The sequence below is a fragment of the Eschrichtius robustus genome, chromosome 12 (genome assembly GCF_028021215.1).
Source record: "Eschrichtius robustus isolate mEscRob2 chromosome 12, mEscRob2.pri, whole genome shotgun sequence".
NCBI lineage: Eukaryota > Metazoa > Chordata > Mammalia > Artiodactyla > Eschrichtiidae > Eschrichtius > Eschrichtius robustus.
The window spans coordinates 54506937-54532482 of NC_090835.1; the positions used below are offsets into that span (position 1 = coordinate 54506937).

General features: G+C 38.1%; 1 protein-coding gene across 1 annotated transcript in view; it reads left to right on the forward strand.

Annotated features, from left to right (window-relative positions):
* Nucleotides 1-15016, forward strand: part of GADL1 (glutamate decarboxylase like 1) — a 145486-nt gene extending 130470 nt beyond the window's left edge. Inside the window, exon 14 of the mRNA XM_068557871.1 lies at nucleotides 14142-15016. Within this exon, the coding sequence (XP_068413972.1) occupies nucleotides 14142-14315 (174 nt within the window). The 3' untranslated portion in view covers nucleotides 14316-15016. The remainder of the gene's footprint in view (nucleotides 1-14141) is intronic.
* Nucleotides 15017-25546: the final 10530 nt, after the last annotated feature.

A 25546-nucleotide genomic window follows, 5' to 3' on the forward strand; every position in this document is an offset into this window, starting at 1 on the left:
AGGGGAAAAGAGTGAGGGCAAAGGAGTAGGAGAAGAATTGAGCAGGTAAGGAATGGCAGGAAATATATCGAGAGAGGAAAACTGATTCTTTAAGCATTCAGTACGAAGAGTTTCATTGTTTCCTGGTCCATAATTAAGTGTTTTGAATACTTTTTCGTGTTTTATGATTAACAGAAAAGTTGGCTAACAGCTTCTTTGAAGGTCACTCGTTTATTATGAAATCAACATAAGCAATTCAGGAAGGGGAGATTCCCAATCTCACCTCCTTCCTCTCTCAAAATTGTTTTTTCCTGTCCAACACCTCTCACCTCCTACTGTACCATATGTCTCCCACATCCTAGTTAAAGGACTGCCATTGTCCAGGTTCCCAAACTTGCATCATGATAGCAAGAACTTGAGCGCCTGGTCAGTAAACATACAGACCAATGGCCTGTCCCATCAAAATTCAGATTCAGCTGCTGTGGATTGGGGTCTGGATCCAGGTGCCGTGTATCGTCAGGCACATTTGGGAAGCACCTAACACAGCTCTTTGATCTTCCTTTGATAAAAATGTACATGGCAGGACAACACAAAGACTAAAGTTTTGGATACAAGCTCATGAATATGGGGACAAATGACCTTTTCATTATATGTGAACTTTTCACATGTCCAACGGAGAAGTAACTTCATTACTTAGAAAATATTTCTGTGTGCTGCAAAATTACACAACACATAGAAATTTCTAGAATACAATAGAAACTCGTCCCTGCCCACAGTACATTTCAATGGAAACTTCTCTCCCCACCATCAAACGGCCAAGATAATCAACAACTGTTTTACTTTTTAGAGAAAAAAAAAGTTTGCCTTGTTAATTTTTGTCTGATTTGGAAAAAACCTGGAACATAAATAGAAGATTAATATAGAAGCAGCATACATGAGGTGTAAGATTTAATTTCTAAAACTGGTAACTCACAACCTCTCAGAATTATTTAATACAGTTTAGATGCTTTGGGGAGAAAGAATAAGTTACAAGTCATGTTTTCACAACACTTTCAAATGCTCATGTCTCAAGAGATAATGAAATAAGAGTAATAAAAGACCAGGTGTGAATGTAAATTGATTAAAAGCAAATTCATTTTAAGAAATTAATAATACTAGTTCATATTATTGAGTGCCTAGCAGATGCGAACTCTATGCTTGTTGTTTTTTTTTTTTAAATAAATTTAGTTATCTAATTTAGTTATTTTTGGCTGCATTGGGTCTTCGTTGCTGCGCGCGGGCTTTCTCTAGTTGCGGCGAGCAGGGGCTACTCTTCATTGCGCCGTGTGGACTTCTCATTGCGGTGGCTTCTCATTGCAGAGCATGGGCTCTAGGCGTGCAGGCTTCAGTAGTTGTGGCACGTGGGCTCAGTAGTTGTGGCTCGTGGGCTCTAGAGCCACAACTTGCGGGCTTACTTTCTCTGCAGCATGTGGGATCTTCCCGGACCAAGGCTCGAACCCGTGTCCCCTTCATTGGCAGGCAGATTCTTAACCACTGTGCCACCAGGGAAGCCCCTGTGCTTGGTGTTTTTATCTATATTATTTCATTTAGTCCACATGACAATCCTACAAGGGATTATCAGTTTTTCATAAGAGAGGACTATGAGTCCCACAGGAGTCATAGTCTTAAGTCCAAAGTTCTTGTCCAGAGTCACACAGAATTTCAGGAATTGGGTCCCTAGTCAGTAAACTAGTCTCTTGGTCTATTTATGGTTAATCTAAACCATAGAACTTAGCCTCTAAATTGGGACACTTATAACAGTGAAAAGGAGTGCTGTGATAATTACAGGTATAAGTTGAGTCTGTCCTGAGGACAGTGGATGTTTGGCCACTCATATGTGCATAGAGCTAGTTTATTTAGTCATCAGGCAAAATAAGCATGGGGTGGGGTATAAGAATTGAATTGGGGCATATAAAAATACTTGCTAACTTTTAAAGATGGCTCCGAAATACAAAAGAAAAACTGCAAAATCACAGATAATGAACATTATGTTAACTTAGTCAATCACAACTCAACTGAAATCTTCTATAATTATGTGTGAATTCTATTTAATAAGTACAGTGCTATTCTTACTGAATGCAAGTTCGTGTGCCCAACACACAGTGAGTCCAAACAACCAAAACGTCGGAGTTTGGAGCAGAGAAAAGGCTTATTGCAGGGCCATGCGAGGCGATGGGTGGGCCATGCCCAAAAAACCCCAAACTCCCCAAAGGGTTTCAGCAAAGCACTTTTAAAGGCAAACTGGAGGGAGGGGGGCATGGTTAGTTACAAACTTCTTGGTGCCAGAATCCTTCATTCTTGCAGCTGTCCCCATAGGTCATAATGCTCCTGTAAACCTCCAACAAAACACATGTTATTCTCTGTTCTGCAACTTTTTACCTTTATATGAATGGACTCTTAAAGGTCAGAGACTTGAGAATGGGCTATCCTGCATATTTCAGGCTATACGCAACATTCTTTTACAAAAGGTGCAGAGCCAGCATGACTAAGCACAGGCAACAGAGCACAAAGGTTAAAGCAAAAGGAACAGATCTAATATAAAGTCAGATTTGTTTTTCCCTATTACAGTATATATGATCTTTTTTTTTTGATATAAGTTTATTTATTTATTTATTTTTGGCTGCATTGGGTCTTAGCTGCCGCGCACAGGCTTTCTCTAGTTGCGGCGAGTGGGGGCTACTCTTAATTGCGGTGCCCAGGCTTCTCATTGCAGTGGCTTCTCTTGTTGCGGAGCACGGGCTCTAGGCACGTGGGATTCAGTAGTTGTGGCTCGCGGGCTGTAGAGCTCAGGCTCAGTAGTTGTGGTGCATGGGCTTAGTTGCTCTGCAACATGTGGGATCTTCCCGGCCCAGGGATCGAACCCGTGTCCCTGCATTGGCAGGCGGATTCTTAACACTGTGCCACCAGGGAAGCCCCAGTATATTTGATCTTATGTGCTTCAGAGCCTCCAAAAAACCTCAGACCATACAGTTTCCATTAGTCTCCACTGCCCACCGTGAAGAAAAGCTTCAAGTGCCACCGTGTCCAAAATACCTTTATCCTTTGCATCTAAGAGTGGTCAACATGACCCTTGTCATTTTCAGACCTACAGAGAACTCAAGTGATTTGCTAAAGGACATGCAGTGAGTGGTAGAACTAGAAGGAAACATCCCAATTCATGCTCCATTTCCTTTCCAGATTTTGTTCTCTAGACTCTTCTTTTTTTTTCAGTTTTAATATTTTTTATTGAAGTATAGTTGATTTACAATGCTGTGTTAATTTCTGCTGTACAGCAAAGTGATTCAGTTATACATATGTATACATATATATATATATATACACATTATTTTTTTATACTTTTCCATTATGGTTTATCATAAAAGCTTACATCTGCTAACCCTAACCTCCCACTCCATCCCTCCTCCAACCCTCTCCCCATTGGCAACGACCAGTCTGTTCTCCATGTCCGTGATTCTGTTTCTGTTTCATAGATAGGTTCATTTGTGTCATATTTTAGATTCCACATATAAGTGATATCATATGATATTTGTCTTTCTCTGTCTGACTTACTTCACTTAGTATGATAATCTCTAGTTGCGTCCATTGTTGCTGCAAATAGCATTATTTTGTTCTTTTTTTATGTCTGAGTAGTATTCCATCGTATATATGTACCACATCTTCTTTATCCATTCACCTGTCGATGGACATTTAGGTTGCTTCCATGTCTTGGCTATTGTGAATAGTGCTGCTATGAACATAGGGGTGCATATATCTTTTTGAATTACAGTTTTATCTGGATATATGCCCAGGAGTGGGATTGCTGGATCAAATGGTAGCTCTATTTTTCGTTTTTTAAGGAACCTCCATACTGTTCTCCATAATGGCTGTACCAATTTATATTCCCACCAACTGTGTAGGAGGGTTCCCTTTTCTCCACACCGTCTCCAGCATTTGTTATTTGTAGACTTTTTGATGATGGCCATTCTGACTGGTGTGAGGTGGTACCTCATTGTAGTTTTGATTTGTATTTCTAGATTCTTCTTGAGTAAGAATATTAATCTCCATCATGGACTGTCTGTTCACAGCATTACACACTTCACCCACAATATCACATTCCATATTTTATCAATCTTAGGAAGAGATCTGTACTATTATTACTATCTCTTGCCTAGAGATAAGGAAACTGGGGCACTAGGAGCTGAAGATACTTGCATGATCTCACATATCTCCATGGCCCTCTCAGAATCTCTGTTGTTTTTTAAGTTAATTAATTTATTCACTTCTTAATTTACACACACGTAAAGTTTACCTTTTAAGGTGCACAGTTCTATGAGTTTTGACAAGTGCATAGCATTATCTCCTAGCAAGGCTTTACATTAGGTTCTGAGGGATATAAAGAAAAATAAGGTGAAGACCTAGCTTTGAACAGAGTTTATAGTCCAATGGTCATGTATCCACACTATAGTAGCAGTTTTCCTTCTTTGAGTCAGAAATGCTCTTAGAAATGTGGAAGTGCTTTAATGTTGTTCTGGCAGGTAATGGTTTCTTCCTTGATGGGGGGTGGAGACTGCCTGTGTGATCAGCCATAAGCAAAATTTCTGCTGTTTAGGGCTGTGAGCTCAGAACAATTTTAGACAAAAGCAAACTGTGTTAGGAGGGCAAATGCCTATTCTATATAGAATGTCACGTTTGGGGCAAATTACTCTCAAGTGTTTGGAAATACAAAGGAATGGTTTCTGTATTGTGAGGTAGCAACTGTTTCTTTTGTATCGGGTGAGAGATTCCATTTACTACATTTTAAGGATGTAAAGGTAACCATTACCACAAAGAACTTTTTTTATAAGACTAAAAACTCACTTTCTCCTTTGGACTATATCATGTTTATACCATAAGGAAATGTTTTCTTTCAATAGCTGTTCATTTAGCAACAACCTCCCTGTGTAACACAGAGGTTACAAATGGGAGGATATATATTTAGCTGAATTCAAAACCCATTTCTGTATGTTCTGAATTGCATGTGTAAAGGAAAAGCCAATTCTTTTTTTTTCTTTGATGGGAAGTTTCACTGTTATAATAGTGTTCATTTTTCCTTAATTTATAATTTCACATATATCCAAACAGCAGAAATATGTTAAACCCGTGAAAATGAAAATATCTTTTTTTTAAAAAATTTTATTGGAGTATAGTCAATTTACAATGTTGTATTAGTTTTCAGGTGTACAGCAAATTGATTCAGTTATACACACAAATACACACACACACACACACACACATACATATTCTTTTTCAGATTCTTTACCCATATAGGTTATTACAGAATATTGAGTAGAGTTCTACAGTAGTAGTCACAGTTGGTTATCTATTTTATATATAGTAGTGTGTGTATGTTAATCCCAAGCTCCTAATTTATCCCTCCCCTCCATACATTTGTTTCCCCTTTGGTAACCATAAATTTGTTTTCAAGATTTGTGAGTCTGTTTCTGTTTTGTAAATAAGTTCATTTGTACCATTTTTTTTAGATTCCACATAGAAGTGATATCATATGATATTTATCTTTCTCTGTCTGACTTCAGTTAGTAAGATAATATCTAGGTCCATCCATGTTGCTACAAGTGGCATTATTTCATTCTTTTTTTGGCTGAGTAATATTCCATTGTATATATGTACTACATCTTCTTTATCCATTCCTCTGTTGATGGTCATTTAGGTTGCTTCCATGTTTTGACTATTGTAAATAGTGCTGTTATGAACATAGGGATGCATGTATCTTTTTGAATTGGAGTTTTCTCCAGATAAATGCCCAGGAGTGGGATTACTGGATCATATGGTAGTTCTATTTTTAGGTTTTTAAGGAATCTCCATACTGTTCTCCATAGTGGTTGTACCAATTTACACTCTCACCAACAGTGTAGGAGGGTTCTCTTTTTCTCCACAACCTCTCCAGCATTTATTGTTAGTAGACTTTTGATGATGGCCATTCTGACTAGTGTGAGGTGATACCTCATTGTAGTTTTGATTTTCATTTCTCTGATAATTATTGATGTTGAGCATCTTTTCATATGCTTTTTGGACATCTGTATGTCTTCTTTGGAGCAATGTCTATTTAGATCTTCTGCCCGTTTTTTGATTGGGTGGTTTGTTTTCTTGACATGGAACTGCATGAGGTGTTTTTATATTTTGGAAATTAATCCCTTGTAGGTCGCTTCATTTGCAAATATTTTCTTCCATTCTGTAGGATGTCTCTTCTCTTGGTTTATGGTTTCCTTTGCTGTGCAAAAGTTTTTAAGTTTAATTAGGTCCCATTTGTTTGTTTTTATTTTCATTACTCTAGGAGGTGGATCGAAAAAGATATTGTTGCGATTTATGTCAAAGAGTGTTCTGCCTATGTTTTCCTCTAAGAGTTTTATAATGTCCAGCCTTACATTTAGGTCTTTTATCCATTTTGAGTTTATTTTTGCGTATCATATTAGAGAATGTTCTAATTTCATTCTTTTACATGTAGCTGTCCAGTTTTCCCAGTACCACTTATTGAAGAGACTGTTTTTGCTCCATTGTGTATTCTTGCCTTTTTTGTCATAAATTAATTGATCATAGGTCTGTGGGTTTATTTCTGGTCTTTCTATCCCATCCATTGAGCTATATTTCTGTTTTTGCACTAGTACCTTGCTGTTTTGATTACTGTAGCTTTGTAGTATAGTCTGAATTCAGGGAGCCTGGTTCCTCCAGCTCTGTTTTTCTTTCTCAGGATTGCTTTGGCTATTTGGGGTCTTTTGTGTTTCCATACAGATTTTAAAATTTGGAAAAGCCAGTTCTTACGTACAGTCAGAAGAAATCAAGGTATCTGGTTCTTATGTACAGTTAGAAGAAATCAAGATAAAAATGTTCATTTAAGTTTTGGGAAGTTCTTATATGTTTGAGCTCTTTCATGATCAGAAATTGATGGAATGCACTTATCCACTGGAGAGTATATCTTTTTTTAATCGAAGCTAAAAGGAAAATAAGAGATGCAAATCTATGTTTAGACTGTGATCCAGTATCAGTGTTATGATGGCCTTCCATTCACTGGCTCATGCAAGGACCATCATGATGCTTTAGTTATGGAGATAAATACCAGAGAAAGTAATGAACAAATAAAGGATTTACAGGCTTTCTCACATCTTATTTTCTATAACTGCAAAACTGGGCATTCAGGAATGCCTGGGGAATCTCTCCAGGGTAGCTTTTCTCTGATGATTGATTGGCCTTCAGCTTATATGCACTGGGAAAGCCCCGTTTGCTTCCTAGATTGTCACTGTGCTGGTCTGCACTTTTCTCAGAAGAAGGAAGGCCCCTGGAAAGCCCACTTAAGTTCTCTGACTGGTTTAGTCTTGCTAAGTCTTCTCTTGGACTGGAATTCCTCCATTTAAATTCTGGCCGTTGCTGCTATTCATGCCCTGAATTCTGGCCCTCACCTTGATCAGCATTGCATCTCTATCTGGGCTCAGAAAATCTGAGATGTCCCCAAACTATACAAAAAAAAATTACTTAAATGGGGAAAGGAGTTACATACCTTGTTATAAGTCTTGGAAAGAGTTTTGTGTTGGGTGCCAGGTACCAAGTGTGGACATTTCCTGCCAACTCTTTTCATGAGCTAGATTTTAATATCCTACTCGGAAGAACACACCTCAAGTTTAACATGGAAGATGGGGCTTATTTGGAACCCAGATTATTTGGGAAGACAATATAAAGCAAGCTACTTGTTGTGCTGGTTCAAGAATAATTGTTCTGGAAGAAATCCACTGTGGCAACCCTGCCCACCCATCTGTGGCTCTGGTTTCATGCTCTCCTGGAGAAGAAGAGACAGGAAGAACTTTTTCATTTCCTGGCTCAATTCAGAGTTTCTGAAAGAAGCCCAGCGAACCTAATATTCATGCACTTTTTCCTTCTAAGGGGTAGATTTTATACATTGTAATGTATTTTTTTCCATTTTGACCAGGGAGTTAGTAAATTATGTCCAAAGCCAAATCTAGCTTATCACCTATTTGTGTACAGCCTAGGAGCTACAAATGTGCTTAATATTTTTAAGAGGTTGAAAAATAATGAAAAGCAGTTAATATTTTGTGACATGTGAAAATCATATGATATTGAATATTAAATTTCATTGTCCCTAAATAAAGTCCCTAAATAGCCGTGCTCATTTATTTATATATTGTCTAGGGCTGCTTTCATGCTACAGTAGCATAGTTGAGTATTTGCAGCAGAGCTTGTATGACTTACAAAGCCTAAAATATTTACTGTCTGGTGTTTTACAGAAAAAAAAAGCTTACCAAACTAGAGCTAGAGCAACTAACATTCAACATAGCAGCTGAATCAGCCCCCACTATATTGCTTTCTCAGTGTTTATTTGCTTAACCATGTATTGCAATGAGTAGCTTTGGTATGGCTATAAACTCTGTTCTGGGAAATACAGAAGGTGCCAAAGATGTATGAAGTTTAGTGTAAATATAAGGAAATTAAAAACTCTTCCAAGTGACTTTTATAGAGAGAAAAAATATTGTAGATAATTTTCTGCATTTGATACAACTAACTCTCCTTTAGGCAAAATAATCTTAGAAAAAGTTTTATTAATTACAATAAAACTCTAATAATTTATTCTTCAGTTTATTAGTCTGCCTGCCCACTCCATGTTCTACCCACAAGATGTGCAAATTATTATGAGTTTAGCCTCCTACTCCTTAAAAAATCTTTGCTTCCTTAGAGATTACAGAATGAAGATTTAATTAAATTGAAATTGAGAAAACAACTGTAAAATCTGGAGTTTGAAGAACATCAATTTAGGGGAGAATTTAGCAAAGCACAAATCTTGCTGGGTTTATTAGAAGCTCCGAATGATTCTGCTATCTAGAGTCACAGTAGAAGTGTATGTAGTCTTTGTCCCTCATATTTGCTTAAAGGATCACTTCCTTTAATTACAGGCCTATCTTCTCAGTCATGCTGGGTGTTGTGCTGCCCCATATTTTGCAGGTGAAAATGTGACTATTTCACCCTTATAGCATCTGATGGGAAAAGTTGTATAAAGATCCTAATGTCTAGGAGATTTTGAGACATTTATAATCTCTGAACTAGACTTCGAAGAACTGATTTAGAGTTTTCATGATTGGGTTCATGGTTTCACTGAAGTGCCATTGGAAGCAGTTCCAAGACTTAACAAGTGGGACATGTTTAGGTAAACTATGGCACAGTGGTTTAGTGAAAAACAGAAACACAATTCAAAATGGTATGGAGATTATGCCAATATGCAGAAGTAAGTATGAAAAATAACACCAACATTCATAACTAAAATTATATACACCCCTAAGGAGACAAGGGAGTTAGAACAGAGCAGCAATCCTCAAAATGTGGTCTCCAGCACCCTGCAGATCCATGAACTGGGTGTCTGCCATAAGAAAAACATGGGAACCCAGAGTTACTGTTTAGAAACTTTTATAACAACAGTAAGTTTACTGTTGATTTTTTTTAAAAAAACACTAATTTAGCTTGTACTTATTATGTCTTCTTTTTACCTTCTTTCTTTTTGTGTCTTTTTAAAAAATTTTTTAAATTAATTTTATTGAAGTATAGTTGATTTACAATGTTTTTTAAATTTCTGCTGTACAGCAAAGTGACTCAGTTATATACACATACACATACATTCTTTTCCATTATGGTTTATCACAGGATATTGAATATAGTTCCTGTGCCATACAGTAGGATCTTGTTTTTATGTCTCTTTTATTTCATTTTTATTTAGTAATTAATTTTCATTTAGCTATTCACTTTTATTGTATTTCACAAAAGAATGTAATGGACTGGAAAAAATAAACTTCCTTACAGAGAGTTTGAGAAACACTTTGTATATTGAAAAAAAATGTGTTGTTTAACATTAAATAAGTTACACATTTTTAAGAAGAAATGTCACTTTATAGACCTGAGGATTTTATTTTAATAAAAGGCTCTGGTGACACCTGGTCAGTTATCTGTTACCAAGTTACTGTACTTGGCCTGAATGAGAGAGTTGTTTTTTTCTTTTCCTTGGGTTTAAGCAACTTTTAAATACCAAATGCTGTTGACGCAGCAGGGGTGTGGCAACAAAATTCTGTTTAAATGGCTAAATCATTGCTGAAACATAATTTAAGGGGGGGAAACAGCAACCCTACAGAAATGTGTCGATTAAGTTCCTGTGCAACCAAATAGAAATGTCAGGATCTTCCTCCACTTAAGATGCAGGGACCAGAGCACTGAGACAGGAGAAAAGAACTTGATTTACAATTTGGGGGAAAAACCAGCAGTAAAATAATTGAGAGCTGGAAAGCAATCTCACTCCTGCTAAATTGCTTTCCTCCTTGCGTGCTCCATTTAGGGGCGATATTCGGATACTTACATTTAGTTTGGGCATATTTTCTTTCCCTTGTGAATATTCCATCTTGTCGGATTAGGACTGTTTCTCTGCTGTGATCAGCAAAATAGAATATCCTAGTTGCCAAGAATTGGATTATGCCTGAAGCTTTATAAATAGGAAGTGGTTGATTTTTTTTTTTTTTTTTATGTACAAAGGTGACAAGCTGGCTAGTCACGAGAATATTCTGGTCCCTAAATTGCAAAAATGTGGATTCTTTTCAAATAAGCTTTAATTTGCGTTCATGAGAATCAGAGACATGAAAAGCACATTGCAAATTTTAAAGAGTTGGTAAAATATTAACAATAACAACAACCGCTACTACTACAATTATAATTTGTGGCAGATTTAATGAATGATGTTGGTGTTGCTTACAGCTTGCTTTCCCCATGAAGTATTTAAACAAAGGAGGTTTTCCCCTCTTGGCCAGGAGTAATTACCTCTAGGAATTAAGCTTATATTCATGGGTACGAAAATAAGATGTGTGTTGTACTGCCAAACCCTTATTTAGCTGGTTCTCTGAATCACACAGATATTTAGTCATTTCTTTATAATTTTTGAAAGTCAGTGACAAAATTTGGCTTAGAAGTTTGGTTCTGATGCCAAGTGTTCTGCCCATGGAAGCAAATTTTTATGCCTTACAAAGAGCAAGAATTTAAAGATCAAAAATATCTTTATATTAACACATCTGAGTGCCTCTTAGTTTTATCTTTCTTGCTCACATTAGGAGATGTTTTTGGTTTGCTAACAAGAAATGCAAACCTGACATTCATTTTGATAAGCGCCTCCTGTGAGCCGCATTAGGAGCTGGAATCAAAATTCTACTGCTCTCCAAAGGTAAGGCATAAATTATCATTTGGGAAAGAAAAATAGAGGAAAAATAAATAGGAATAAATAATGCAAATTAGGTTTGAGCCAAGAACATGCCTGTTTTAAATTTAAAATTTGCTCTAAGCCAGAGCGGATTATATCCTGGGTACCACCTAGAGGAGGATGGAGATAAATAGGAAGGGAATTTTTATTTTAAGAAAAGTCTACAGAACCACAAGCTGTAAGCCCTAAAATTGGTAGTCTGTGACTCTCCTGGGCAGACATTTGCCCCACATGGACCAGATCTTCCTGGCATTGATTAGCACGGGCACTGTGGGCCATGCCTTCTCATACCTACTCTCACACCTACAGGTTACATGCAAGAGCCCACTCGCTTTTGGAATTAAAAATAAATGTACCTTTGTCATGAGCCTAAGTCAGCCCACAGTTCTGCATTGCCCTGTGACTAGGAGGATTTTAAGAGCGGTAAATGACAAATGGGGGGTTAGAAGTTTAAATTACATGTGATTGTGCACACACATGCACACATACACCCACACATGCACATACATACACACCACACAAACACACATATGCACATACATACACATCCACACATGCTTGCATACACATATACACACATGCACAAACACACGCATTCATACCCACATATGCACTAGAAGCCCACCTACCTAAGGGGATGAGGATTGGTCAAGTTAAAGCAAATAATCCTAGAAAAATATGTGATGCATACGTAACTTAAATATTTTAACTTAAAACACATCTATGTGCATTTTAATATCCCCATCTTTCGATGGAAAGGTTTTTTGTTTTTTTTTTCCATCAAGTGAGGATCTCCAAGAGCAAATGAGGCTTTTCTTGAGCAGAGTTCTGATGCTCTGAGGGTGTCTATGGTTCTTACATAAACTATACTCTTCAGGAATCATCTGTCCTTTCCAGCTCAGGTTGCTTTAAATGGAAAGCGTGCTCAGCACCTAGGCAGCCACCTGTGGGCAGATTTGGTCTGGACTCTCAAGACTTTGTTTTAAAGCTTTTACAGCTCTCCCATCACACCTAAATTGATGGCAGTAAATTCTGGCAGCCCCTCGCCTCCTTTATCTGGTCTTTCCAAAGGATTCAACTTAGTTTTTATGGAAAACACTCTCCTTTTCACTTTTCCTTTGCTTAGTACTATTTCACTAGATTTTATAATTCTAATAAGAAATGGTACTTGCATAGACAGCTTTGGAAGAAAACTGATGGTAAGAGCATACAAATTGAAGGGTTTCAAATGGGCATGCGTAAGCATACACAGAGTTACCTACCAGCTTCCAGCTTCAGTATCCACTGGACTTTGCCACTAAGTTTTGCAAAGAGAATGGAGGTGATGTTGGTTTAACCCTGTTTTCCTAATCTAAAAAGCTCAGAATAAAATTTGTGACACATTCCCAGACATTTATAGAACCTGATGGTCTGTATTTTTTCAGTAACTTGACCTCCGACTTCATCTTCTTCTTCTACATTTATTTTTCATTAAAGCTTTTATATTTTCTTTTTATGTTCCTTTTACTGTGAGAGACGTCCACTCCTTCGCTAGAATGACTGTGACTGTGCTTAGTAAGTCTTCGTTTTTGCTGTTGTAAGCACAGTAATAGTTCATGTTTTACAAGATTTAAGTTCTAAAATGAGCACATGATGAAAAAAGTATTTAGCTAAAATGACCCTTGGACATCGCTTCGGAAGGCTTTGGTTGAGTCCAACTATATCTCCAGAGGTCTGAAGCATTGATTCTCCCATAAGCTTGGATCATTTTGTTGAGAGCTGGATGAAGTACTTTGGCTTGTGTTTAGGGAAGTATCTGACAAATCATAGATGTGTTTCAAACCAGAGTGGTGTGGGGTGGTCACACTCTGAGAAGGGCTCCCGGGAACCGAGATTTATGCCCCTCATCTAGGGCATCTTATACCACGTTGCGCCTGGTTTTATTTAAGTATGCGTTTCTCCCTTCTGGACTAGCTAAGTCTCCTCTTCCTGACAGGAGAGGACAGACGCTCATTCTATTCTCTTTGCCCATATTCACTGAGGACATGCTCAGCAACTGTGAAAGAGTTAAAATGAAAATGGAAGTGGAAAATTAGAAAAATGTGTGCACTTGGACTCTCAGGGCCCATTCTTCCCGTGTTCACCAGAAATCCTTAAAATATGGACTTACTAATTTTATTACCAACTGTACACCTCTTAATAAGTGACAGTGGTTATATTTCCTGTTAACAAACAATTATGTTCTATTAATAAACTAATAAACTGGTAGTCTTCAAAATATAACCTCACATAGTACCTGTTTTAGTGTTTTCTTTAGTAGACTGTCAAGGCATGGCTGTTTTGTGTGCTTTTTATCCATTTCTGACTAATCTTTATTTGAGTTGCCTGAACTGGAGTATTTTTTAGTTCCAACAAATTTGGGAACATAACATTTGACACTTTTGAGACTGTGACCCCTGAGAACACCTGGTTTGATTTTAATGCGGCATCATTGCATTGTGATTTAAGTTTCTGAGCGTGGGCTTAGGTGAGACTGCCTGCTTTTAAATCTCAGCTCTCCCACTTACAAATGCAGGACCTCAGGCTATTTATCTAATCTCTGTGCACCTCAATTTCCTCATCTGGAAAGGGTATATTAATAATATCTCCCTTGTGGAGTTATTGTGAAGATTAAGTGAATTCATCTATCTAAGGCGCTTGAATCAGTACTTATATGTCATAAGTTCTCAGCAGATGATTATTATTAATGTCAACTTTGTGTGTGTGAGAATGGCGTCCACACCAGTGGCTGCCCTGTGAGTAGCCAATGACTGGGTACAATGCAATCATGATGCCTCGGTGTTCTGGTCTTTCACCGCCTCCCTCCTCTCCCATGCAGGTGGCCCCGGCCATTAAGGAGCGGATGATGAAGAAGGGGAGCCTCATGCTGGGCTACCAGCCCCACCGGGGGAAGGTCAACTTCTTCCGGCAGGTGCTGATCAGCCCTCAAGTCAGACGGGAGGACATGGACTTCCTCCTGGATGAGATAGACCTTCTGGGTAGGGACATGTAGCTGTGGTTTTTGATCCCCCAGAGGCAAAGGTCCTGCCCTGGAGGGTTACAGATCCAGGGCATCTGGGGACACATAGGAGATTGCAGCCCTTGTGGTGAGAAATAGGAAACATGCCCCATCCTTGCCCAGCAAAACCAAAATGCTAAGCAAGTAGTGTTAAGGACTCTTTAGCTGCCTGGGTGCTACTGCTGCAATAAAGGATTTTCTCACGGCTGATCCCTGGGGCAGAGCCTGGGAGAGAGTTTAGTGAGTACTATGTGGGCTCTGGGTTTTAAGCTTACATTTCTCTTAAAAGAACATCGAAATTAGTGGGTTAAAGCAGTGGTTCTCACAGTATGATCCCTACACCAGCAGCACCTGGAAACATGTTAGAAATGCAGGTTCTCAGCCCCGCGCCAGACCTACTGAATCAGAAACTCTGGGGGTGGGCTGGGTATTCTGAATTTTAAGGAGCCTTCTACGTGATTCTGAGGCAAGGTAAAATCTGAGAACCAGTAGTTTAGCACAACTTTGAATTGACTGAATAAGCACTGTGATGTGTTGCCAGCAAAAGGATATCTAATATTTCAGTGGTTCCTGAGTCGGTCTCTGAAAATGCAGCTGTGGCATCTGTAGCACAAATGTTTAGGGTCATCAGAAGTATATCAATGCTGTTTTTTAAAAGAGAAACTATATAAGATGGTTACTTTATAAAAAGTATCTTTTATGCAGACTAAATGTTTATTCTCAAAAGTTAAAATTAGCCATTATCTATTATAAATTATTTAAATTAGAGATAAGGATAAAAGACAAACACTTTGTAGTGTAGTCCTTTTAATCAAAGCAATAGTCCTAATTCACTTCCCCAAATCATTCATGTCATTAATTGGGAGTAGACGTTAGGTATATATATCTCTAATAAGGTACCTCTTTAAGCTTGAGGGGCCCTTTTTTTATCCTGTTCTCTGCTTGTAGGAAATAACCAGAATGAAGTCCAGGGTTATACAACATTCCCTTTCTCAAGCTTTGAAATGTCAGTGTAGACTATTAAGTGATTTATATTGGGCAGAGAATCTGGGAATTAGAGGTCTTTCAGGGCAAACACCTCCTCCATTTCTCCTGAGAATGGATAATTGTAATTCTATCTAATCCTGGTCCTAGATTTCTAGCAGAATTTTCTTTGACTAAGAAATAAACAGAATTCAGAGGTGTGGGTGCAGAGGTCAACAAAGTATAATTATGAATCTAGTTAGAGCTGTGATTTGGAAGGCACGTGATCGAAGATTGTTCAAGTATTAGACGTAGCATATTCAATAACCATTTTGTATGCCTTCCCTAACTTATTTAAATTGTGAAGACTTAAAAAGCAGATGTGTACTATTTGCTTTTATTCCATATTCTCATTTTAGGGTGTGTCATTTCTCAATATCTCCATCAGTCAAAGAATAATCTTTCTCTGAATTACTTCAGTCTCTGGTGATAGGTATTTGTGTGTGTGTATTGAATTTCTTGTTGCCTTTTTGTTTTAAAGTCTTCCTAAAATGTTCTGAAATTGATGTTTGCAGTAATTTGGGTTTAATGAAATAAAAAGCGATGTGAGCACACCGTGTTTGGCTTTTCTTTTCCTGTCACCCCCTCTTTACTGGATTGTACCAATACATTTTATTTATTTATTTTGTAAGTAACACATAGTCATTTTATTTTATTTTTTATATTCTAAAGTGTTAAAATCTTTTTTTTAATTTTTATTTTATATTGGAGTATAGTTGATTTACAATGTTGTGTTTGTTGTCAGTGTACAGCAGCTTGATTCAGTTGTACATATACATATATCTTTTCTTTTTCGTATTCTTTTCCCATATAGGTTATTAGAGTGTTGAGTAGAGTTCCTGTGCTGTACAGCAGGTCCTTGTTGATTATCTATTTTATATATATTAATGTGTACTTGTTAATCTCAACCTCCTAATTTATCCCTTCTACTACATTTCCCCTTTGTTAACCTTAAGTTTGTTTTCTAAGTCTGTGAGTCTGTTTCTGTTTTGTAAATTAGTTCATTTGGTACCAATACATTTTAGAAGTAATTTGGGCTCTGTTGGCATTTTAGTTAACTAATTGAGAGAGTAGGTTGGAAGTGGTCTGTTTTTTAGTTAACACCTTGAATAAAGTGGAAAAAACAGTTATAGCCAAGTATGGATTTGCCCCTTGTTCAGTCTTCCTTCATCTACAAGGCAGGCCATGGGAGACTCAATAGCCCGAGCTCAGCTCCTGTTGGGCCTTTTTTTTTGAAAGATGACAGTTCCTTGCTCAATGGCAAAAAAAAAAAAAAAACAACTGCTACCAGTACTTTGAACATCCCACTCCTTTCTCCTTAAAATGTTCAGATATACCACCCCCAATCAGGTATTTGACTGAATGGTCAAGAAAAATTTTTTGATGAAAGGTTAATTGTAATTCATTCACCCTTTAAATATATTGCTAATGGGTCTACTGTGTTCCAGACTGTTATCTAGGTGCAGGCAATACCCAGTGACTGAAATAGACAAAATCTCTGCTCCTGTGAAGCTCTCTATATCCTTGGGGCTGACAATCAAGTCACTATGTAACAAGTCAGGTGGCAATGTGTATTTTGAAGAAAAAGAGAGTAAAGGGATGGAGTGTGGTAGCAATGAGGATGGACTTGGCTGTCGGAGAGAAGTTGGTTAGGCAGGGCCTCCCTGACAGGGGAACCTCTGCATGGAGATCAAGGAAGTGGAGAGAGAGCCCTGTGGGTATCTGGGGAAAGGGTGTTCCACGAGGAGGGCTTGGTAAGCTAAAGGCTGAGGAGCTGCACTTGTGATCCATCCAAGGACCAACGTGGAGGTAAGTTTGGCTGGAGTGGAGGGAATGATTGGGGTGAGTGGTAGTCAGGATAGGGTGATGGAATCAGGGACGTATCTGGGAGTCAGGACACTGGACCATGTAGATGGAGACTTAGATGGAAACACACTGGAGCACCTGAACAGGGTATTGACATGATTCAGCTTATATTTTCGGAGGATCTCTCTGATTACTGTTTGGAGAATAGGGCGTGCATGGGCAAGGGTGGAGATCAAATGGGGGCAATTGCAATAGTGCAAACAAGAAACCATGGTGGTTTATGCTGGAGAAGTAGTGAAGGAAGCGGTGAAAACGGGTCTGATCCCAGAGGCACTGAAAGGTGGAATCTTGGCTAATGGTGTAGAGTATTTAAAAAGAAATGAGAAATGAAGGATAGTTTCATTTACCTTTGGTTTGGGCAACCATAAGAAAGGAATTGCCATTACTGGGATGAGGGCTGCAAGAGTAGCTTTACCTGGTTTTGGTCATGTAAAATGTGAGCTGTAAGTCAGCCAACCAGATATGATACAAGAAATTCCTTATGAGTCTCAACTTCTGGGGGGCCGTTAGGCTGAACCAATGAAGCATTGGACACCCAGACCATTAAAGTAAATGCCCCTGGGGCAGGGGGAGTATGTGGAGTGCTATAGCCAAAAGGAGAAAGATAATATAGGTTTCCTGTTTCTTTAGCCTGTTAGTCCTGCAGGTGTGGTGTTTCTCATGGCAAATTCCACAAGTTTGAGCCTCCTCTAATGCAGAAAACCAAGGATGATGGTGACAATAGCTAACATTTACTGAGTCCATACGACATGCCAAGGACTGTGCCAGCTAGTACATTTACATGGTCTTACACACACCTCACAAAACTCGATCAAGGTGGGAGTTTTATTATCCGCATTTTACAATCAAGGAACCTGGTACACAAATAGTGTAAGAAAATTCTCCAAGATTATCAAACTACTGAGTGGTAGACCCAAGGGTCAAATCTAAATCCATCTCACCCCAGAGCCCAGGCTCTAAACTTCTTCACTTTGCTACTGTAGATGTATAGAGAGAAAAGGGTCAGCTTGAACCAATCCTAGCAATCTGACTGTGTCTGACATCCCACAGTTACTTGGCAAACAGAAACATCAAGAACTAGGTTGGTCTAGGAGGACAATAATTATATCATACTGTCATGGCCCCTTTCTCAAACCAGAAGATAGGAATATTCCTGTCTGCTTTTTGCCATTGAAGTTGGAGGGCAATAGCCTAGAGGGCATTTTGATTTGAAATAGTAAGAAATTTTAATAGGGACCCCAGTGGAGGTGAGAATAAATATTTTCTTAGTATTTGGCCATTGCTTTCTCAGACCTTTGTGAGCTCCATGCCCACATGGGCAAATGCTTACTTGACAACTCCACTCAGGTCCCACTCAAACTCAGCGTGCCCAAAACTGACTCAGGATTTTCTACACCCCTGTTCAAACAAGTTCCTTTGTCCATGCTTCCATCTCAGCGAATGACATCATTTTCTATCTAGTTCAGCAAACCAGAATTTATAATTGATGCTTAATGTCTCTGTCTCCATCTCTCCCCCACTGTCCAGCCTACGAGCAGACCTTCCTTGTTGGATTTACCTCCAAAACATGTCTCCAATCCATCCATTTATCCCAGCTCCATTGTCATGTCCAAATTCCAAACTCCTTTCACCTCTCCTCTGGACTATAGCTATAGCCTTCTTACTGCATCCACACATTGATTCTGGACTTTGTCCCATCTGCTCACCAAACTGCAACCATATTGAAACACAGACTGATCCTATCTCTCACTTTCTGTTTTACAAACTCTGCAGAAGATCTTCAGAAAAGCTGTTGGTCAAGCAAAGCTAATTAAAACTTTATTAGCCCTACCGAGTATGGAGCAAAACTGCCTTGAAAGAGTTTCAGTGGGGTTTCAGAAGGGGGAGTTGAAGAAGCCTATTTACAGGCTTCAGGTGTGTGCTCAAGTGGCTTAAGGCGGGTCTTTTAAGGCAAACTGGTTGGGACACAGTCCACCATGTAATGGTGTCGGGTTGGTGGGCACAGCAAGGGGAGTGTCTTGGCACAAGTCTCCATAAATAAATTGTGTGATAAGTGAGCTGTTTCTACAGCTGAGCCCTCTTTTGTCCTGATGGGAGAGATGGGTCAAGTGTTTCTCTGGATAAGCTGGTTGGCAGGAATTTCCTAAAGCAAACAGTAAAGTTACTCACTGATTTACAACATGAACTTTCTGAGCGAAAATCTCCTGGAACAAAATTAAATCATGTTGGCGTAGGTGATCGCGGTCCTGATAGTTAAGCTGTACGAAAGCAGGTGATTTTAATTCCCGGGATAAAGATCAAATTCTGGAAGTGGCTGCCAAGGCACTGTGTCCTTCCAGCCCCATACAGGTTGTGTTGTGCTGTCCCCCACCTGATGGGAGCCGGAAGTTGGGCTTTTTTCAGATCCCACCCCTCCTTTTTACCCCAGCTGTCAAAAGCTTTGGCTGTAGCCCTGCCTCTTCCCACAATGCTGTTTCCCCCTCCACCTAGCTAAACTTCTGCTTACACTTCTGATCTCAGCTTGATTCTTTGTTTCTTAGGGATGTTCTCTGCCTGCCTTCCACCCACCCAAAAGGGGATCCGCCCCAATATAAGCTCTCTATAATTTTCTTAAAATATTTGTATCACTGTTTGTAATTATATATCTCTATGCATTTAAAAATTAGACTATAATATCCATAGGGGGCTTAGCACATAGTAATTAATAAATAATCGTGGCTGTGAGGAAGGTTGGCAGGTAGGTGCATTTAGTTTGCCTTTGGAGATGATAACTTCTTTATTTAGGGAACACCTGGATACATGAATGTAAAATAACTAACTCATGTCTTAGAAAAAGCTCTTAAATCGCCTTTAATCTTTTTTTTTTAATTTTTGAATTTTATTTTATTTATTTTTTAATACAGCAGGTTCTTATTAGTCATCAATTTTATACACATCAGTGTGTACATGTCAGTTCCAATCGCCCAATTCATCACACCACCACCACCCCTCTGCCGCTTTCCCCCCTTGGTGTCCATATGTTCTCTACATCTGTGTCTCAGTTTCTGCTGTGAAAACCGGTTCATCTGTACCATTTTTCTAGGTTCCACATATATGTGTTAATATACGATATTTGTTTTTCTGACTTACTTCACTCTGTCTGACAGTCTCTGGATCCATCCACATCTCTACAAATGACCCAATTTCATTCCTTTTTATGGCTGAGTAATATTCCATTGTATATATGTACCACATCTTCTTTATCCATTCATCTGTCGATGGGCATTTAGGTTGCTTCCATGACCTGGCTATTGTAAATAGTGCTGCAATGAACATTGGGGTGCATGCGTCTTTTTGAGTTCTGGTTTTCTCTGGGTATATGCCCAGTAGTGGGATTGCTGGATTGTATGGTAATTCTATTTTTAGTTTTTTAAGGAACCTCCATACTGTTCTCCATAGTAGCTGTATCAATTTACATTCCCACCAACAGAAGTCACCTTTAATCTTAAAACACATGCTACAAACTGAAATGTCAAGTGTTCTGGTTAGTATATGCATCCCTGCAGGAAAAGAGAAAAGTTTCCCCCTAAAAATGAATTTAGATTGACTTATACGAGAAAACTTTTCTTCTTGGGAGAAGCATGATTTTGATTTCTAAATATTTTCTCACAAGAGAATGTCAGGCTAAAGCCACATTCATTTTAAGAATCACAAGTTACAGGTTGGTTAACATTTTATGAACACTGCCTGGGACCCACTCATATTTGACATATTCTGCAATTCTGACTGATAGCTGATAACAATGTAGAATACAAATAGCCACAAAATGTAACCCAGGTGAATAGTGAGTCCTAAACAATTCTTTTCTGTTATTTGAAGGCTCTTCTATGGGCAGGTCATGTTCTGCTGCAGACCAAGGGATGAGAAGGTTGTTACACCGTAATGGAAACACAGTTGTTCTCTCTGCAGGGGGAGGCCTTTCTGTGGTGGGCTGGGTGGGGCAGGGGGTGAGCATCGATGCTGGAGGGACTTCACTACCTCTTCACCTCCCTGCCCGTGGAAGAGGACCCTACTGTCACATTGGAGAACCTGTGCTAAGCCTAAAAATATGTCTTCCAATCCTACTTAAGTCAACACGTGAGCTGAATTTTTAGTTGAATGATTATTAGGTTGTGTTCTAAAACGCAAGTGCCGTGTTTTTCTAAGGCCTCTCACATTTGGGTCTCCAGAGAGGACTTTTCTAGAGGATAAATTTTGGTATTTCTCACATCCTTGGGGCAGAACCACATACCTCAATCTGCATGGCTTCTGGGGAGGTCTTATATTCATATTAGAGGGATTTGCTGGTCTGCCAGGCAGGAGCACACACATTCCTTCGAATCTGGTGTGCAAATGATAAGGATCTGTTTGAGATTCTCCGCTTCCTGCAAGCGCTGGATGTGCGTTATAGTTGCAGCCACATAATCAAGTCTAGGTGGGAATTTCTGCATCATGTCTCCTAATGTGAACAATCCAGGGTGAAGTGCCAATCCTGGAGATTACTCATAAGCAGATTATATGACATTTGGGCCTGTTCCATCCGTCCTGGGGCTAAATCTAAACCACTGGAAAAACACTCATGTGCCTAATCCTGTGTGATTTCTTTCTGTCTTTACCATCTCTTTAGCATATTACCTGACCTGCACATAACCTCTGGTTTAATGCTTAGTCAACAATAAAACTGTCACCTTTGTGACTAGATTTTATTCATTAGCAGAAGATTTTATTTATAATATTAGACTTCCCCATCAATTATTAAAAATCAGTTGCCTATATTTGCAGAGTCTATTTCTGGGCTCTTTATTATTTTATTTTATTTTATTGAAGTATAGTTGATTTACAATGTTGTATTCTATACAGCAAAGTGACTATATATATAGTTATATATATATGTATATATATATATATACTTTTATATATATATTAAAAATATATTTATATACTTTTTTATGTTCTTTTCCATTATGGTTTCTAACAGGATATTGAATATAGTTCCCTGTGTTATACAGTAGGAGCTCGTCGTTCATCCATTCTATATATAATAGTTTGCATCTGCTAATCCCAAACTCCCATTCTTTCCCTCCCCTACCCCTCCTCCCCTTGGCAACCATAAGTCTGTTCTCTATGGCTGTGAGTCTATTTCTGTTTTGTAGATAGGTTCATTTGTGTCATATTTTAGATTCCACATATAAGTGATATCATATGGTATTTGTCTTTTCTTTCTGACTTACTTCGCTTAGTATGATCATCTCTAGGTCCACCATGTTGCTGCAAATGACATTATTTCGTTCTTTTCGATGGCTCAGTAATATTCTATTGTATGTATGTACCACATCTTCTTTATCCATTCATCTATTGATGGACATTTAAGTTGCTTCCATGTCTTGCCTATTTTAAATAGTTCTGCTATGAACATAGGGATGCATGTATCTTTTTGACTTATAGTCTTCTCTGGATATATGCCCAGGAGTGCGACTGCTGGATCATATGGCATCTCTTATTTTTAGTTTTTTGAGGAAACTCCATACTGTTTTCCACAGTGGCTGCACCAATTTACATTCCCATCAACAGTGTAAGAGGGTTCCCCTTTCTCCACACATCTCTAAATGTTTGTTGTTTGTAGAGATTTTAATGATGGGCATTCTGACTGGTGTGAGGTGGTACCTCACTGTAGTTTTAATTTGCAGTTCTCTAATAATTAGCAATGTTGAGCATCATTTCATGTGCCTATTGGCTAACTGTCTCCTTTGGAGAAATGTCTGTTTAGGTCTTCTGCCCATTTTTCGATTGGGTTGTTTGTTTTTTTGTTGTTGAGTTGTATGAGCTGTTTGTATATTTTGGAAATTACGCCCTTGTCGGTTGCATCGTTTGCAAATATTTTCTCCCATTCCATAGGTTGTCTTTTCATTTTGTTTATGGTTCCTTTGCTGTGCAAAAGATTGTAAGTTTGATTAGGTCCAATCTGTTTATTTTTGTTTTTATTTCTATTGCCTTGGGAGACTGACCTAAGAAAACATTGGTACAATTGATGTCAGAGAATGTTTTGCCTATGATCTCTTCTAGGAGTTTTATGGTGTCATATCTTATGTTTAGGTCTTTAAGCCATTTTGAGTTTATTTTTGTACATGGTGTGAGCGTGTGTTCTAACTTAATTGATTTATATGCAGCTGTCCAACTTTCCCAGCACTACTTGCTGAAGAGACTTTTTCCCATTGTTTATTCTTGCCTCCTTTGTTGAAAATTAATTGACCGTAGGTGTGTGGGGTTTTTTCTGGACTCTCTATTCTGGTCCATTGATCTGTATGTGTGTTTTTGTGCCAACACCACCCTGTTTTGAATACTGTAGCTTTGTAGTATTGTCTGAAGTCTGGTAGGGTTATGCCTCCTAGTTTGTTGTTTTTCCTCAGGATTGCTTTGGCACTTCTGGGTCTTTTATGGTTCCATATAAATTTTAGGATTATTTGTTCTAGTTCTGTGGAAAATGGCATGGGTAATTTGATGGAGATTGCATTAAATCTGTAGATTGCTTTGGGTAGTATTGCCATTTTAACAATATTAATTCTTTCAATTCAAGAGCATGGGTTATCTTTCCATTTTTTTGAATCATCTTTAACTTCCTTTATTAATGTTTTGTAGTTCTCAGCATGTAAGTCTTTCACCTCCTTGGTGAGGTTTATTTCTAAGTATTTTTTGATGCGATTTTTAAGGGATTATTTGTTTACATTCCCTTTCTGATATTTCATTGGTAGTGTAAAGAAATGCAACCGACTTCTGTAGTTAATCTTGTATCCTGTTATCTTGCTGAATTTATTTATCAGTTCTAGTAGTTTTTGTGTGGAATCTTCAGGGTTTTCTATATATGGTATCATGTCATTTGTGTATAATAACACTTTTACTTCTTCCCTTCCAATTTGGATACATTTTCTTTCTTTCTCTTGTCTGACTGCTGTGGCTAGGACTTCCAATACTATGTTGAAGAGAAGTGGTGAGAGTGGGCATCCTTGTCTTGTTCCAGATTTTAGGGGGAAGGCTTTCAGCTTTTCACCGTTGAGTATTATATTGGCTGTAGGTTTGTCATAAATAGCTTTTATTATGTTGAGATATGTTCCCACTATACTCATTTTCATAAGGGTTTTTATCATGAATCGATGTTGAATTTAATCAAATGTTTTTTCTGCATCTATTGAGTTGATCATGTGGGTTTTGTCCTTTCTTTATTTGATGTGGTGTATCACATTGATTTGTGTATGTTGAACCATCCTTGTGACCCTAGGATGAATCCAACTTGGTCATGGTGTATGACCTTTTTTATGTGTTGTTGGATTGTTCCTAGTATTTTGTTGAGAATTTTTGCGTCTATATTCATCAAAGATATTGGCCTGTAATTTTCTTTTTTTGGTAGTGTCTTTGTCTGGCTTTGGTATCAGAGTGATGGTGGCTTCATAGAATGTCTTTGAGAGTGTTCCTTCCTCTTCAGTCTTTTGGAAGAGTTTGAGAAGGATTGGTATACGTTCTTCTTTGTATGTTTGGTAGAATTCCCCAGTGAAGCCATCTGGTCCTGGACTTTTGTTTGTAGGGAGGTTTTTTTTTTTTTTTTTCTTTTTAATTACAGATTCTATTTCATTTCTAGTGATTGGTCGTTCAAGTTATCTATTTCTTCTAGATTCAGTTTTGGTGGGCTTGTATGTTTCTAGAAAGCTGTCCATTTCTTCTAGGTTGTCAAATTTGTTGGCATATAATTGTTCATAGTATTCTTTTATGTTTTTTGTATTTCTCTGGTAACAGTTGTGATTTCTTCTCTTTCATTTCTGATTTTGTTTATTTGTGTCTTCTCTCTTTTCTTCTTGGTGAGCCTGGACAGAGGTTTGTCAATTTTGTTTACCCTTTCAAAGAACCAGCTCTTGGTTTTATTGATTTTTTAAATTGTTTTTTTATCTGTATTTTATTTATTTCCTCTCTGATCTTTATTATCTCCTTCCTTCTGCTGACTTTAGGTTTTGTTTGTTCTCCTTTTTCTAATTCTTTTAGGTGGTAGGTTAGGTTATTTATTTGAGATTTTGCTTGTTTCTTAAAGAAGGCCTGTATCACTATGAACTTTCCTCTAAGAACTGCTTTTGCTGCATCCCATAGATTTTGAATGGTTGCATTTTTATTGTCATTTGCCTCAAGGTATTTTAAAATTTCTTCTTTGATTTCATTGTTGACCCATTGGTTTTTTAGTAGCGTGTAGTTTAGTCTCCATATAATTGTTTTTTTCTCGTTTCTTTTTCTGTGGTTGATTTCTCATTTCATGCCATTGTGGTCATAAAAGATGCTTG